The sequence below is a fragment of the Cucurbita pepo genome, chromosome 3, assembly GCF_057944985.1.
Source record: "Cucurbita pepo subsp. pepo isolate OVF chromosome 3, ASM5794498v1, whole genome shotgun sequence".
In the NCBI taxonomy this organism is placed as follows: Eukaryota; Viridiplantae; Streptophyta; class Magnoliopsida; order Cucurbitales; family Cucurbitaceae; genus Cucurbita; species Cucurbita pepo.
In genome coordinates, this window is record NC_141800.1 from 3,859,534 (window position 1) to 3,876,137 (window position 16,604).

Sequence of the window (16,604 nt, forward strand, 5' to 3'; positions counted from 1 at the left end):
ACAGTTGAATCTCTCTCTTCTACCGTGTTCTTCCTCATTTGATCCATTATAAACAAAACACACACGCTCGACATATTCCCGTAGTCCCTTAGAACCTCTCGAATTACTTGATGATAACCCTCGAATGTATATTAACATGCATTTGTTATAATCTAAAATAAAATTTGTACGTATATTTTAAAAAATTAACATTTAAATTTATGAATTTATTTTATTAGAAAAAAAATATTTCTAAAAATATGTAATTTTGACCTTAAATTTTAAATTAAAACTTTAATATTCTACTTGAGTTCATTAATACATGTGTTTCTCCTATAAGAAATTTATATTCATTCATAATTAAATATGAATATTTATGGTTTAAAATAGAATTAAAATTCACTTGGTAATTATTTAAATAAAATTAACAAATAAAAATATATAATAGGAAAGGGAAAAAAGTACATTTATAATTAAATACGAATATTTATGACTTAAAATAGAATTAAAAATAACTTGGTAATTATTTAAATAACATTAAATAAAGGAAATAAATATAAAAATAAAACTAATAACTTTCTTCATCTGTGGTGATGAGTGCCTTCATCTGTGGCCATCCATTTGTAATAGCCTTACGAGTGGTTTACTTTAATGGAACGCTATGTAACACTACTGTCTCTACTGTTAACCCCGGGCCAAACCCAAACAAAACTCCCCAGTCGAGCCCTTCTCCAGTCGTTGAAGCTCCTTCTTCTACAGAGTTCTTCCTCATTTGATCCATTATAAAACCCACGCACGAGCTCGACATGTTCCCGTACTCCCTTAGAATCTCTCGACTTGCCTTCATCTTCTCCTCCTTCAGACCGAGTTTCGCTTCCACCTAATTTAAAAATATAAATTCAAATCACTTAATAATAATTATCGAATGGTTTAAGATTGGTTTGAATTAAATCAATCATTTATTCAAAATTTTGTTTAAAATGGACGGAGTTAAACGGATCAAACCCATATGAACCAACTCATCCCAGACGTTTGGGTTAGGTTGAGTTGTTCTGTTCGATCACTAAATTTCTAGATGGGAAATTTTGAGGGCCTAACTTAACCGAAAAAATTGAATCATGGTTGAAGATACGTAAAGAGATCGATTACCAGATCGAGAATGGCGGGGCCACCGGGATGGGTGATCCAAAAAATGGAGTTCCAGTCGGAGATTCCGAGCGGCGTGAAGGCCTCTTTGAGGCTGGTCTCGATGTTGGTAGAGATAAGGCTAGGCACGTCTTTAAGCAAATGGAATGTGAGCCCAACTTCCCTCAAGTGCCCGTCGATCGCCCCCTCCGAGTCCGGCAACACCGTGGCTCCAGCCCATACCAACTCGTACAACGGCTTCTCCACCGCAAGATCCGGGTCCGACCCAATGATCACCGCCGATGCACCATCCCCAAACAACGCCTGCCCCACCATCGAGTCCAAGTGAGTCTCCGACGGCCCACGAAACGTGATGGCAGTGATCTCCGAGCACACAACCAACACCCTAGCCCCTTTATTGTTCTCGGCTATGTCCTTAGCGAGCCGAAGCACCGCACCACCACCATAGCAACCTTGCTGGTACATCATGTAGCGCCTCACCGACGGGTGTAGGCCGAGGAGCTTCATAAGCCGGTAGTCAGCACCGGGCATTTCAATGCCGGAGGTGGTGCAGAAGACGAGATGCGTGATCTTGGATTTAGGTTGGCCCCATTCTTTGATGGCCTTCACGGCTGCGTCTTTCCCAAGCTTCGGCACTTCCACGACTACCATATCTTGACGCGTGTCTAGAGAAGGTGCCAAGTACTCGCACATATTTGGATTCTCTTTAAGAATTTTCTCAGTTAAGTACATGTAACGCTTCGTGATCATAGACTTCTCACCTGCATTTCTCAAAATTTACCACAATTATTATAATAAATAAAATTTCTCCACTATCTGCGAATTAAATAAATATCAGTAAACTGTTGTTTACATACACATTCGAACAAATTTTTCTTTGAGGACAGTCATATGTTCAGAATTGGTGATGCGAAAGTAATAATCAGGATAGTCAGACTGGAGAACGATATTAGGGGGTACGGCGGTGCCGATGGCAAAGATGGTAGCGGGGCCGTTGGCTCGTTGAGCCTTGCGAATGTCGGCGACCGAGGCCATTGAAGGAGAGAGGAGTGAATGAAGAAGCAAGAGTGAAATGGAAGAGAAGGTGTGAATTTGTGTATGAAGTGGAAAAATGGAGTAATATTTAAAGGAGGGAGGGTAGGTTGGAGAAATAGATAGGTGAGGTGCCACGTCAGACTATGATTTTCCACCGGCCTATCATGTCCTTCCACGTTTTCCTCTCTTCATTAGTTTGTTTTTACTCCCATCATTAAATTATATTTTAAATTAATTTCTCTAAATAGCTATTACTTTCTTTATAAGCTTAATTTTTAATAATATTACTCGAGAATAATCAACAGTATGCAAAAACTGAGATATGGATTGATCTGTTTGAAGCTCGTGCCAAAGGTATTTGGTGAGCACTGCATCACTGTCTAGTTCGTTATTTTGCATTGTATGGCTGAGAACGAGAATAGGAGAAGAACCTCGTTTGAATGCAAACCCATAAATCTCCCTTCCACTCATGTAGCTAAAGACGAAGAAAAGTGCATTTGCAGGAGAGCGGAATTCATTAGGGTTCCGTAGACGGGATTTTAGACCGCTCGATCGCTAACAACTTTAATTTGTCAAAGTTTGACTCATAGGTAAAAATCTGAGCATAATTTAGAATCCTTTACTTTCTCGTATTTATCAGAGATCATGTGCAATAGACAATTGAATCGTTTTTTTGTAGAACCTTTTGTTTCCTCCTTTGTTCTATATTTTTTTTCAGTAAATTCTTAACTATTCGAGTACGAGTCCAATAAAACTAATTGATGTCGTTATGATGACTCTTAAAGACTAGATTTGACTCTTCGAACGAGTTCGATGGAGATGGTTATATATCAAACGAGAAAAAAAAAAAAAAACAATCTCTCAAAATTAATTTTAATTATTTTTTCTATAAAATTTATAGCATCACACCTTTGAGAGCCATAAGCAATTTAAAAATAAATTACAATTTTTTTTTTATTTTCTATAATTTAATTTAAATAAATTTAATATAAATTTTGAAAATTACTTTTATTGATATAAATTTGATTTTAGCGTTGTCAAAATATAAATTTGGATTTAAATTTATGAATTTGTTTTTATTAGGAAAACAATATTTGTCAAAATAGTTTCACTTTTAAATTTTAAATTCTTAATTAAAAATTCAATGATTTAGACTTGGTTATTAATATATGTCTTTTTTTTGTTAATAGATTTATATATATTTATATACATATATTTTTTTAAAAAAATTAATGTCAATATTTATAAATTAAATTAGGTAATTACTTAAATAAAATTAACATAAAAAATAAATATAAAAATGAAAATAAGTAATAGGAAAGGGAATAGTTTTTTTTAGTGTTGTTTTATCAAATTTTAATTTGGATTAAAAATTTTATCATTAATAAAATTGTAACAAACCATAAAATCTTATTATTATTATTGGCTACAAACTAATTAGCTATAACATTAAAGTCAATAACGTCTTCCTCTATGATCCATCCGTTCGTAATAGAGTTAATGAGTAGCGGTTTACTTTAATGCAACGCTATGTAGTATTACTATCTCTACTGTCAGCCTTGGGCCAAACCCGATCAAAACTCCCCATTCGAGCCCTTCTCCAGTTGTTGAAGCTCCTTCTGTTAGAGAGTTTTTCCTTATTTGATATGTTATAAAAGCAACGCACGAGCTCGACATGTTCCCGTACTTCCTTAGAATCTCTCGACTTGTCTTCATCTTCTCCTCCTTTAGACCTAGTTTCGCTTCCACCTAATTCGAAAGTATAAATTCAGATCACTTAATGATAACTACCATATCCTGACGACTACCGTATCCCTTAAAATCTCTTGTCTTTGCCGAGCTTTGGCACTTCCACAACTACCATATCCTGACGCGCGTCTAGAGAAGGTGAGTGCTCGCACATATTTGGATTCTCTTTAAGAATTTCCTCAGTTAGGTACATGTGGCGCTTCTTGATCATAGACTTCTCACGTGCATGTCAATGTCATAATAACATTTCTCAAAATTTACCAGGATTATATAATAAATTCAATAATATATACTGCCTGCAAATTAAATAAATATCAGTAAATTGTTGTTTACACACATTCGAACAAATTTTTCCTTCAGAATAGTCATATGCTCGGAATTGTGATGTGAAAGTAGTATTCGGGATAGTCGAACTGGAGATTGATATTGGGGGTTACGGCGGTGCCGATGGCGAGGATGGTAGTGGGACCGTTGGCTCGTTGAGCATTGCGGATGTCGGCGACGGAGGCAATTGAAGGAGAGAGGAGTGGATGAAGAAGCAAGAATGAAATGGGAGAGAGAGTGTGAATTTGTGTATGAAGTGGAAAAATGGAGGGTAAGTGATCACTAAATCGTACATGTGGAGACATGTGAGTGGGGACGTCCTATGCAATGAGTATTGCATAAGATCAGACCAAAGTCACTCAACACTTTATAATGTCGTTTACTATTGAGATTGATTTTTTCAATCGATAACCTAGATAACTCGATCTTAATCCTGAGCTAACTATGTACTTCTGTTTATTCAGAATTATCCTTACATTTGCATGGGTGAGAGTGGCCCGAGTTCGCCGACTCAATAAACCTCTCATTTTAGGGGTTAGACTGGGTGAATAGGTGGGGACATGAGGTGCAAGATGGAATTCACTCCTACCCGCTTTTAGGTATAGTAGAGAGGTTGTTCCCTTAAGTACTGACTCCAAGTCTTGAACAAGGGGCTCCACCCTCTCATTAGCCGAGGGATTCGGTTTACTAGCTGGACCACAAACCAATTGTTCACTAGAGGATCAATGGAACTTAAGGAACAAGAAGTAACTTCAGGGGTAAAACGGTAAATTGAACCAACTCTAGTTACGAATAACCCATGAAAGATCGACTTACTAATTATGGTTATATCAAATGAGCAGAAATATATCTATAGTGGAATGTCCGAGTAGTTAACGAATGTTGGTTAACTAAGTTAATGAGTTTAGACGGTTAATCTTGGATCATTAGAGCCCATAATCTGTAGGTCCATTAGATCCCCATGCTAGCTTATATCGGACTAAACATTAGAACAGTGTGACGAAATTTATGAATTTATTTTTATTAGAAAAAATATATATTTGTAAAAATTTAGTTCATTGTAATTTTGACTTTTGAATTTTAAATTTTAAATTAAACTTTAATTTTCGACATGCTTTCATTAATGCATATCTTTCTTCATTAACATATTTATATATTTAAAAAAATAAAAAAATAAAATTTTAATATTAGTATTTATAGATTTAAATAGCATTCAAATTCACTTAGTAATTACTCGTATTTATAGATTAAAATAACATTAAATTAACTTTAATAAGTAATTAAATAAAATTAACCTAAAAAATAAATATAAATATGAAAATAAATGATAGGAAAGAAATAGTTCCTTCCTAGGTTCATTAATAGAGTTGTAACCAACACAAACTGACTTATTGTATTAGTTTCCAACTATTTGTATTATAGTTAATGATTAGCGGTATCCTTTAATTCAACGCTATGTAGTATCACTGTCAGCCTCGGGCCAAACCCAAACAAAACTCCCCCATTCAAGCTCTTCTCCTGTCGTTGAATCTCCTTCTTCAACGCTACGCAACACCACTGTCTCCACCGTCAGCCCTCGGCCAAACCCGAACAAAACTTCCCCATTTGAGCCCTTCTCTAGTCATTAAGTCTACTGATTTCTTCCTCCTTTGATCTTATAAACAAAATGCACGCGCTCGACATGTTCCCGTACTCTCTTAGAACCTCTCAAGTTGCCCTCATATTCTTCTTGTTCAAACCTAGTTTCACTTCCACCTAATTCAAAAATATAAATTCGAATCAGTTGATGACGTGTATATTAACATGCATTTGTTATAAGCCTGAAATATAAATTTAGGTAGAGATGTCGAGGTCGGTTCGAATAGATTGACATACAAATAAATCACATTGGGTTAAGTTGGTTTAGATTGATCTGTTCTGTTGGATCACTCAATTTTTACACTGAAAATTTGATTTTAGTGTTGATTTATCACAATTAAATTTGGATTTAAATTTATGAATTTGTATTTATTAGGAAAGTGTTGTTTTTTTACAGTTAAATTTGGATTTAAATTTATGAATTTGTTTTTATTAGGGAAAAAATATTTGTAAAAATATCATTGGTTATAATTTTGACTTTTAAATTTTAAATTAAAACTTTAATATTCTACCTATTTTACACGTGTTCATTAATGCATTCTTTTTTTTATATATTTATAGCATTTAAATTCAGGCTATAATTCATTAATAAATTGTAACCCACCACAAACCCTTATTTTTTTTTGTTGATTACAAACTAACAACCATAACATTACAGCCATAACATCTTCCTCCATGCCCATCGTAGTGGTTTACTTCAATGCAACGCTATGTAGCACTACTGTCTCTACTGTAAGTCCCGGGCCAAACCCAAACAAAACTCCCCATTCGAGCCCTTCTCCAGTCGTTGCTGCTCCTTCTTCTAGAGAGTTCTTCCTCATTTGATCCATTATAAAACCCACGCACGCGCTCGACATGTTCCCGTACTCCCTTAGAATCTCTCGCGTTGCCTTCATCTTCTCCTCCTTCAGACCTAATTTCACTTCCACCTAATTCAAAAATATAAACTCAAATTAGGTAGACATATGGAAATTCAAAATTTTGAGTTAAACCGATCAAACCCATATGAACCAATTCATCGCAGATGTTTGGGTTAGGTTTATTTATTCGGTTCATAGACCGGGAATTTTGGGGTCTAACTTAACCTGAAAATTTGAACGAAGATGGGTTAAGGGTTTGATTACCTGATCGAGAATGGCGGGGCCACCGGGATGGGCGATCCAAAAAATGGAGTTCCAATCGGAGATTCCGAGCGGCGTGAAGGCCTCTTTGAGGCTCTTCTCGATGTTGGTAGAGATAAGGCCAGGCACGTCTTTAAGCAAATGGAACGTGAGCCCAACTTCCCTCAAGTGCCCATCGATCGCCCCCTCTGAGTCAGGCAACACCGTGGCTCCAGTCCATACCATCTCGTACAACGGCTTCTCCACCGCAAGATCCGGGTCCGACCCAATGATCATCGCCGATGCACCATCCCCGAACAACGCCTGCCCCACCATCGAGTCCAAATGAGTCTCCGACGGCCCACGGAACGTGATGGCAGTGATCTCCGAGCACACAACCAACACCCTAGCCCCTTTGTTGTTCTCGGCTAAGTCCTTGGCTAGCCGAAGCACCGTGCCACCAGCATAGCATCCTTGCTGGTACATCATGTAGCGCTTCACCGACGGGCGTAGACCAAGGAGCTTCATAAGCTGGTAGTCAGCGCCTGGCATGTCCACGCCAGATGTGGTGCAGAAGACAAGATGCGTGATCTTGGATTTGGGTTGGCCCCACTCTTTGATGGCCTTCGCAGCTGCGTCTTTCCCGAGCTTTGGCACTTCCACGACTACCATATCTTGACGCGCGTCTAAAGAAGGTTCCATATACGCGCACATATTTGAATTCTCTTTAAGAATTTCCTCCGTTAAGTACATGTGGCGCTTCCTAATCATAGACTTCTCACCTGCATCACATTTCTCGAAATTTAACACAAATATTATAATAAATTCAATAATATAATTCGATTAAATTATTTACATACACATTCGAACAAATTTTTCCTTCAGGACAGTCATATGCTCAGACTTGGTGATGCGAAAGTAGTAGTCGGGATAATCTGATTGGAGGACACTGTTGGGGGGTGTGGCGGTGCCGATGGCGAGGACGGTGGCAGGGCCCTTGGCTCGTTGAGCGTCTCGGATTTCGGTGACGGAGGCCATTAGAGGAGAGGGGAGTGAATGAAGAAGCAAGAATCAAATGGGATAGAGGAGTGAATTGGTGTATGAATTGAAAGAATAGGGTAATATTTAAAGGAGAGAGGGTAGGTTGGATAAACGGATAGTTGATGTGCCACGTCAGACTATGATCTTCCTCTCCCTTACCAGCCAATCATGGCTTCCCACGTCTTCATCTCGCATCCTACATACATGTCAATTGGTTTGGTACTTTAAAGCCTAGTTACATAGTAAATTTATCACGGTTCGGTTCGGTTCAGTTCGGTTTGGTTTATTTAGCTAAATTATAAAACTTGGTTCTATAATTACTATGGATACTAAACACGTTTAATTAAAATATATAGAAGATTTCTTTTATAAATACGTGCATTATCGATATTAAAAATAAAAAAATATATTTTATATATTGAAATTGATAAAATTAGCGGGAAAAATTTATGACATTTATTTTAATTCCGATCATATAGTAAAATATTTTCGTACCAAGTTTGCATTTTAATTTTTCTACACCACCTCCAATTAAATACAGTCACATGCATTTTACAATGTATGGTTAATCTCGCATTTATTAATCCATAAATTTTTAGAACCTTACCGTAACATTTTGGGTAACAGTTGGAGAAAACCAAATTTTCCTTTCAAACCAACCATATCTTGATTTTAATTGGGTCGGTGTATGAGTATTTATGGATTGAGTTGATTCGAGCCGAAACATTTTTTAGATCCAACTTAATTGTTCAAGCTGTCTCGATTCAACCCAAATTAATTTTAAGAGCACTCGTAAATCAACGTATAGGTAATCGAGTTTTTAGTGGATTATTTTAATAAAACAATATGTGAGATGAGCTCGATCGAGAGTACATATTAATTTAGCTATGCTCGTATTAGCACCGATTTATTATTCTATTAACTGGGAACTTGTACATGTTTGGACTAAAATGGTAGAGAAATTTCCACGTATTTTTTTATTTTTTTAAAAATTATATATTATTTATTAATTACTTACCTAACATATGGCATTTATAGTTTGTTGTCAATACCGTATTATTATTTGAATATTTAGTATAAAAAATATTATAATAATTATACTAGATTTTTAATTCTTTATATTGGGAAGCATCTGGCTGCTACTCCAAGGTTCGAATCAATATCAATATTCTGGGTAGGTTGGGATTTTTTCCTTTTTCATTTATTTTCAATAGCCCTCCAAAATATCAGAATTTGCAAAAGGTACCCGTAAGTTTTCTGTGACGACCCGGATAGCAAAGTACCCATAAGTTTTCTGTGACGACCCAGATTGTAAAGTACCCATAAGTTTTCTGTGACAACCCAGATCCACCGCTAGCAGATATTGTCCTCTCTCGACTTTCTCTTTTGGGCTTCCCCTCAAGACTTTAAAACGAGTCTGCTAGGGGAAGGTTTCCACACCCTTATAAATGGTGGTTTGTTTTCATCCACCCCCTTCGAGGCCCAGCGTGCTCGCTGACACTCTTTCCTTCCTCCAATCGATGTGGAACCACTCCCATATTCACTCCCTTTAGTGTCCTAGCGTCCTTACTGGCACACCACCTCGTGTCTACCCCCTTTCGGGGAACAGCGTGAAGGCTGGCACATCATCCGGTGTTTAGCTCTGATACCATTTGTAACGACCCAGATCCACCGCTAGTAGATATTGTCCTCTTTGGGTGAGGGAAAGTCCAAAAAGAACAATATCTATTAGCGGTGGATCTGGATCGTTACATTTTCAATTTTGCCAAAATAACAAAATTTAGATGTCAAAAAGTAAAATATGCAAAACTCGAATATACCCTTCCCTAACAAAAGATTCTGCCATATTCTTTTTTTATTGACACTAACAAATTTATTTATTTATTTTTAATTCATTTAACATGAAAATTAATTTTTTTTTTGTATAACAATTTTAATTGAATAATTTAGTTGTTGAAATGAGTTTGAGCATAATTCAAATAATAATAATTCATTAAAGGTCTTACTTAAATATAATAAAATTTAAGTTTTAAAATATATTTTATTTTATATAAGAGAAATTTTATGTTTTCATTTTTAATTTGGTTGTCCTTTATTTTTTTAGAATTAAAATAATATTTAAAAAGACATTTAAATTAGGGGTGTACATTCAACCCGACAACTTGGATCACCCAACTCAAACTATGAGGATTGAGTCGGGTTGGATTAGCTTTTCGGGTTGATTCGGGTTCAGAAGGTTTGGGTTCATTTTTCGAACCCGAACTGACTCTGTACGATTTCGGGTTCATGGGACAAAACCCTTGAATTCACCGAGCCAACTCAAAATAAATAAATTTGTTAGAGTGGTATTTTGTCCAAACTTAAAACGCTCACACCTGAGTTTGACGTCAATCAAATACATTAAACTATTCTAACGTTTGTAACAAATAATCATTTAATTTAAGAATATAATTTAGGATAGGTTTGGAAAGTAAATAAATTTAAATACTAAAAATATTTGAACTTTTTTTTAATTAATTTTAATTGATTTAAAGATTTTATTATAAAATTGAGATAAGTAATATTAAATTTTAATATATTTATTATTTATTTGTTGGCAACATTATTATATCACCATTTATATATATATATTTTATAATAGTAAGATTATTTCAATCATAATATATATATATATATATATTATAAGAGTATTTTTACACTAATAAGTTTTATTATTATTTTTTCATAATTTATCCTTATATTTTTTTTTTTTATTTTAACCAATTCTCAACCAATGTCGATATTTTAGTTATCTTTAGTTTTATGACAATGTTGACCTATGTTAATATGTTACCATTTTCGTTAGTTGTTCTTAATTAAAATTTTATTTTGTGAATAATTATTGATTGATTTGTGTTTGTTTGTGAACTTTTAATTAGGTTTTATCTAAGATGGTATCCGAAAAAAGAGAGGGTTGGGTTGAGTTGTGAAAATTTTCGGGGCTGGATTGAGTTACCAATCTAACCCACCCCGAATTTTTGGTTGGGTCAAACAAATTCCTCAACCCAACTCAATTTGGACCATGTACACCCGTAATTTAAATCCATGTAGTGGTATATTTTAATTATTTCTAAAATTTATTTTCATAGTTTCATCTATGAAGGTGGGAAAAATATTTACTTTCTAATTTTTTTTTGTATAAAAAATTATAATACATTAGGCACTTAAATAGTAATAAATGCATAGTTTCAATTCTACCTCTTACATTTTAAAAATATCTTCTTTTTTCTAATTTTTGATCAAATCGTGCTCCTTCCAAATCGTATATATCAGGCGTTTTGTCAATTTTCATCTTAACGTGAATGATGTTCTCTCTCACGGTTTATCAGTTGTTCTCGCTTCTAGTCTGACTTGTGCTCCGATTCTCTCTCAACCTCTTGTAAATATTGCTCTCGTTGTCCAGAGTTTTTTCTTCCATTTCTTAACCAGCCCAAAATTAGCTCTGATACTATGTTGGGATCAACGACTCTCCACATTGGTATGATACTGTCCATTTTAAAAAACTAACACCATACCAATAGAGATAACGTATCTCACTTATCTACCTACAATCCTCCCTTTAATTAGCCAACGTTACACTCCAACAATCCTCAACACATCTCAACCCAACCCAAGTTGGGTTGAGTTGTAAACTCTATTAGAATTGCTCAGATTATCAATCCGACCAACCCCAACTTTCGAATAGGTTGGGCTAGGTTGTAAATTTTATTTGGTTTGCTCGGGTCATCAATCTAATCAGCCCACCTTTCCAACTCAACTGATGACATTTACTACAAATGTATCTCCCTTAAATTAGCGAGGGTTGGAAGTTGTACCTAACTTGTTAGGTTTAATGAATTCCTTATATTTTTCAACAAAATATATATATATATGACCTCCGAGAAGGAAAAGGATGTAGTTTTATCTATCAATAAAAGAGTCGATATAATTTATGATTTCAAATAATTTTTTTTTAATAACGGTTTAATTTTCTTATAAATAATTTGTAAAGTCACAAATAATTAAAGTTATTAAAAAAAAATATTTCTTTTAAAACATATGAAACGTTTAATTTAAAGTAAAATGGAGAAAAAGGCGTGCAACCGTCGTATGCGCGATTCCAACATCGACTCTCCACGATCTTCCACAATGGTGACGTTCTCGGTAGTTTACGTGTCGGTGGTTGTTAACTTTTAAAATTATTTCGAAAAATTGTAGATTTTTATTTTTTTATTTTATTTTATTATTATTATTTCTTTTTTTATCACAAGTGGTTTGAGGGGTTACTTTATTTTGTTTTTATTGGTGATGAATTGTCTGTGGTGTGATGAGTCATTTATGAATATCACTCATCAATCTTTTTTTTCTTTTTATTTTATTTTTTTAAATAGAAAATTAGAATTAATATTTTTGAGTAATTTTCAATATTTTGTAAAATACAATAATTATTTTTAACAGATAAAATATTAGATAATTTGAAAATAACTTTAAATTTAAATAATTATTATCTAAAAACAAAAACAAAAACCTTTTCTATTTTATTTTTAAACTAATAAAATTAATCAGAGAATTTGAAAATATTAATTTTTTTTTTATTTAACCAAATTTGTCAATATCCATAGGCCCAAAAGCTTCCTTGGGCCTAAACGAAAATTAGTATGTATCATACATACATATATATACATACATACTCTCTCTCTCTCTCTCTCTCTATATATATATATATATATATATATATATATATATATATATATATATATATATATATATATATATATATATATATATATTATATTATAGTTCTAACTCGTATTAATACCATTTGCATTAGTTTAAATACACCTTGTTCGTTTGAGTAAATTAAGTGTTGTTGTCAGCCTCACGAGTTTAAAATGAGTCTGGTAAGAAAAAGTTTTCACATTTGTATAAGAAAAGACCAAAAGTACTCGATATGATTTGTTTTTCTATTTAAGCCCAATTTTACAGTTAGATAGTTTTTTTTTAAAAAAAAACATATATTAATGTAAAAAAAAATGGAGATGTGACTTAATTTAAAATAAAATATAATTAAAAAAATTCACGTTCCTCCCTCTAATTTCTCCTCGGTCCCATCATCATCACTATCGCCATCTTCTTTAAAACTAACCCATCTTCCTTTGTCGCTTTGTCGTAACTGATGTTTCTATTAATCTCTTTATCTATGAACACCACTCGGTTAGAGGCTTCGGGTTGGTTTTTTTGGACAATGAAACATAAATTGAATCTTCGATAATATGATAGATCACTGGTTTGTTAGTTCGACTACAGAACCAAAATTATTACATTTGACATGTCGCCCAAATTTCGATAAAAAAAATATAATTTTTTTTATAAAATATAAGGATTAAAATAATAAATTAAACTTCGGTTGATTTTTTTTTTTTTTTTTTTTTTTTTTTTTTCTCACGATATAAAACCTGCCCAACAAATCAATTATTTGAAGACGGTAAAAAAAATATTAGCTAAAAGTTAAAACAGCCAGTAAAAAGTAAAATAGGTCATTTCATTTGTTTACAATCTACGAGGATACACGTGTACACTGACCCATTAATTATTGGTCGTATTTCATTTTTATTTACTTATTACGAGGATACACGTGGACTGACCCAATAGGGACAAGAGAAGTGTCCACATAATAAATACGTCATTTCATTTGAGGACGTGTCAAATAAATGCAAAATTAAAAAAGTACACTAATTATTTAATTTATAACCATTTTAATTTTTAAAAATTATTTTATAAATTATACCCTTACTATTTTTTTTTCTTTTTTTGTTTTATTGTCTATTTTCTTTAAAATGTTTTTCATTTTTTAAAAAATTATAGATTATCAACCCAAAATACAAATTTTAATAGCACATTTATTAACGTGTATATGAAAATTATAATTCTAATTTCAAATTATCTCAATTAAAAATAATTTAATCCGATAAATTTATTATATTTGTGTGAGTGATATGAATCCTAAACCTTTATAAAAATTATAAATTCCGTGTTTCGATTACAAAAATGGTAAAAAATGCACAATCGGCTTTAAAATGCGTCTGTTAGAGGAAGGTTTGCACACCCTTTATAAATGGTGGTTTGTTCTCCAACCTAACCAATGTCGGATATCACAATCCACCCCCCTTCGGGGCCCAACGTTCTCGCTGGCACACCGCCTTGTGTCTGGCTCTGATATCATTTGTAATGGCCCAGATCTACCGTTAGCAGATATTGTCCCATTTCGGGCTTCCCCTCAAGTCTTTAAAACCGCGTCTGTTAGGGAAAAATTTCCAGACCCTTGTAAATGGTGGTTTGTTCTCCAGCCCAACTAGGACATCACATTTCTACTACTTTTCACATTTCCATTTAAATATATCTCCAACGGTCTCGCATTCTTAATAAATAGATACGTCATCTCACGTCTTTCTTCGATTATTAAATTAAAAAAAACAATCCTAATAAGAATTCAATGGGTTGATTAGTTGATAACTAAGCAATAGTTAAATAGTTAATCATGTTTATATTGAAGATTAAATCCATTATTAATATATATATAATTATAAAATAAAATATTTTATTGAACACATGCATGCAAGTCATACAATTATAAATAAAAAAATTATAAAATAATAATAATAATAGAAAAAGAAAAGAAAAAAAGAAAAAGAAAATGAATGGATTCGTATCTGGAGGACACGTGGAGGCATCGGGATTACACAATTTGGTTTTGGATTATTGAGGGGAGGGGTAGTTGAAAGCTACGACTTACGGGGCATGCTTTCACGTGCTTTGAATTTTCTTCTATTTTCTTTTTATTATTATTATTATTATTATTATTATTATTATTATTAAATAATTTTTTATTTTTTTGTCGTTTCCATTATTGAAAGCAAATTGGGTTGTCCCCCTTGCCCTCACCAATCATTCTCATTAACTTAATTCTCTTTTATTTTAACTATTCTCAAATCCATTTAACTTCTCTCCTCGTGTTCTTCTCCTCTTTGGTCGTTGGTTACGAGTGTTTAGACTAGTGTACACGAACTGCTCGATATTCTAATATTTGGTAGTTGGAAAGTTCATAATATTTTACGTCTAAAGATTCGAACTTCTGTCTCGAGATGTCTGTGGAACAAAATCGAGATCAAAAAACCTTCCCCATTTCTATCCCTGCTTCCTATTTTAATTGAAATACGGGTCGGGTATTCCCGATAGAAAATTTTGCCTTGACTTTAGTATTTTGTCGTAAAGGCTCTCTTTAAAAAGTCGGGAAGAAGACTAAGGAACGAAAGCTCGACAAAAAACCTGTGATATGATATTGTAAGAAAGAAAGTGTGAGAGTCGGTACGTTAAGGCTACGAAGTCACTTAGTCATCTACAGAAGGAAAGGTGTCGGTAAGCAACCATTTGGAACAAAATCGAAACAATGGATCGAGACTACGTAAGGTTCAAGGAAGCTTGATAGACCCAGTAGTCCAAAACCTTTATAAATATATATTTTTTTGAATTTTTTTATAAATAAATAAATAAATATATTAAAAAATATAATATAATGTTCAATTATAATATAGTATTCCATAGGCGCGTATATAATTATATATATATATTTATAGAGTGAGCGGAGTTAGGGACGGAGAATATGACAACCATCTTCAGTCTTATTTAATTAACGGGAGAAAAATCTATTTTAACTCCGACCCCAATTCTTTACAGTGTTTCTTTGTGCTCGACCCGGTGGATTAAATGTGTGACGAACGAGTAGGTACGTACTTTACCTATTGATTTTTTTTTTAATATAAAATTTTAAATTTGTTCCTACTTTTATCAACAACTTTAAATTTCTTTACTTCTAAAAAGCTCTCTAATCTAAAAATATTAAATACGGTAGCTATGCAAATATGCTGTCATCTACATAGGTGACAAGTATTTATTAATTAAATTGATAAAAATCTTCGTTATAAATCTCGCCCTAAATTAATTTAAAAGAGCGATGGAATGCTTACCGCTAGAAGATATTGTCTTCTTTGGGCTTTTCCTCGAGGGTTTAAAATAGGTCTGTTAGGAAAACGTGTTCACACCCTTATAAAGGGTGTTTCGTTCTCCTCCCCAATCAATGTAGGACTCTCACAAAAATTGCGTTTTTTCATGTATTTTATACTTTTTTGATGGTAGCACGGTGCAATACTTCGGATTGAACAAATTTTCGAGACCGTGCATGTAGAAAAACAAACGATATTAAATAGGGCACCAACCCGACCGAATAATGTTTTTTTCAATTTTTTTTACAAGTTGGAGCACATGGGAAAGGGGAAATGGACAATGGATGGACCCCCAAAGGGTTTTAATATTGAGTCAATTTCTCAATTTAATACTCTTTGAGTTACATCGTGGGTATGTTCACATTATGTCTGCAGGTTTAATACCACATTTGATTTTCTCAAATTAAACTAAATTTACATTAAATATTTCTCGATTTTGTCGTTTATTTTTAAAAAATTTGTAATATTATCGTTTCTATTTCATAAATGTTTCGAAATTACTATTGGAGTAGAA

General features: G+C 33.4%; 2 protein-coding genes across 2 annotated transcripts; both read right to left on the bottom strand.

The window, feature by feature from the left end:
• Nucleotides 1-456: 456 nt before the first annotated feature.
• LOC111791225 (chalcone synthase 2) lies at nucleotides 457-2,204 on the bottom strand. Its single transcript, XM_023672486.2, has 3 exons — nucleotides 1,983-2,204; nucleotides 1,129-1,886; nucleotides 457-859 (listed from the first exon to the last, which is right to left on the bottom strand). Exons 1-3 carry the CDS (start codon nucleotides 2,158-2,160, stop codon nucleotides 623-625), a joined length of 1,173 nt encoding a protein of 390 aa, XP_023528254.2. The 5' UTR covers nucleotides 2,161-2,204; the 3' UTR covers nucleotides 457-622.
• Nucleotides 2,205-6,484: 4,280 nt separating this feature from the next.
• On the bottom strand, nucleotides 6,485-8,073 carry LOC111791223 (chalcone synthase 2). Its single transcript, XM_023672485.2, has 3 exons — nucleotides 7,832-8,073; nucleotides 6,996-7,753; nucleotides 6,485-6,800 (listed from the first exon to the last, which is right to left on the bottom strand). The coding sequence occupies exons 1-3, from the start codon at nucleotides 8,007-8,009 to the stop codon at nucleotides 6,564-6,566; spliced, it is 1,173 nt and encodes a 390-aa protein (XP_023528253.2). The 5' UTR covers nucleotides 8,010-8,073; the 3' UTR covers nucleotides 6,485-6,563.
• Between the last annotated feature and the right edge of the window lie 8,531 nt (nucleotides 8,074-16,604).

Coding starts and splice junctions, on each gene's coding strand:
- LOC111791225 (XM_023672486.2), bottom strand. CDS start 2,160: ATGGCCTCGGTCGCCGACATTCGCAAGGCTCAACGAGCCAACGGCCCC. Junction 1,887..1,982: donor AGAAAAATTTGTTCGAATGT/GTATGTAAACAA, acceptor TGAGAAATGCAG/GTGAGAAGTCTATGATCACG. Junction 860..1,128: donor GCCCCGCCATTCTCGATCTG/GTAATCGATCTC, acceptor TTTTTAAATTAG/GTGGAAGCGAAACTCGGTCT.
- LOC111791223 (XM_023672485.2), bottom strand. CDS start 8,009: ATGGCCTCCGTCACCGAAATCCGAGACGCTCAACGAGCCAAGGGCCCT. Junction 7,754..7,831: donor GGAAAAATTTGTTCGAATGT/GTATGTAAATAA, acceptor AATGTGATGCAG/GTGAGAAGTCTATGATTAGG. Junction 6,801..6,995: donor GCCCCGCCATTCTCGATCAG/GTAATCAAACCC, acceptor TTTTTGAATTAG/GTGGAAGTGAAATTAGGTCT.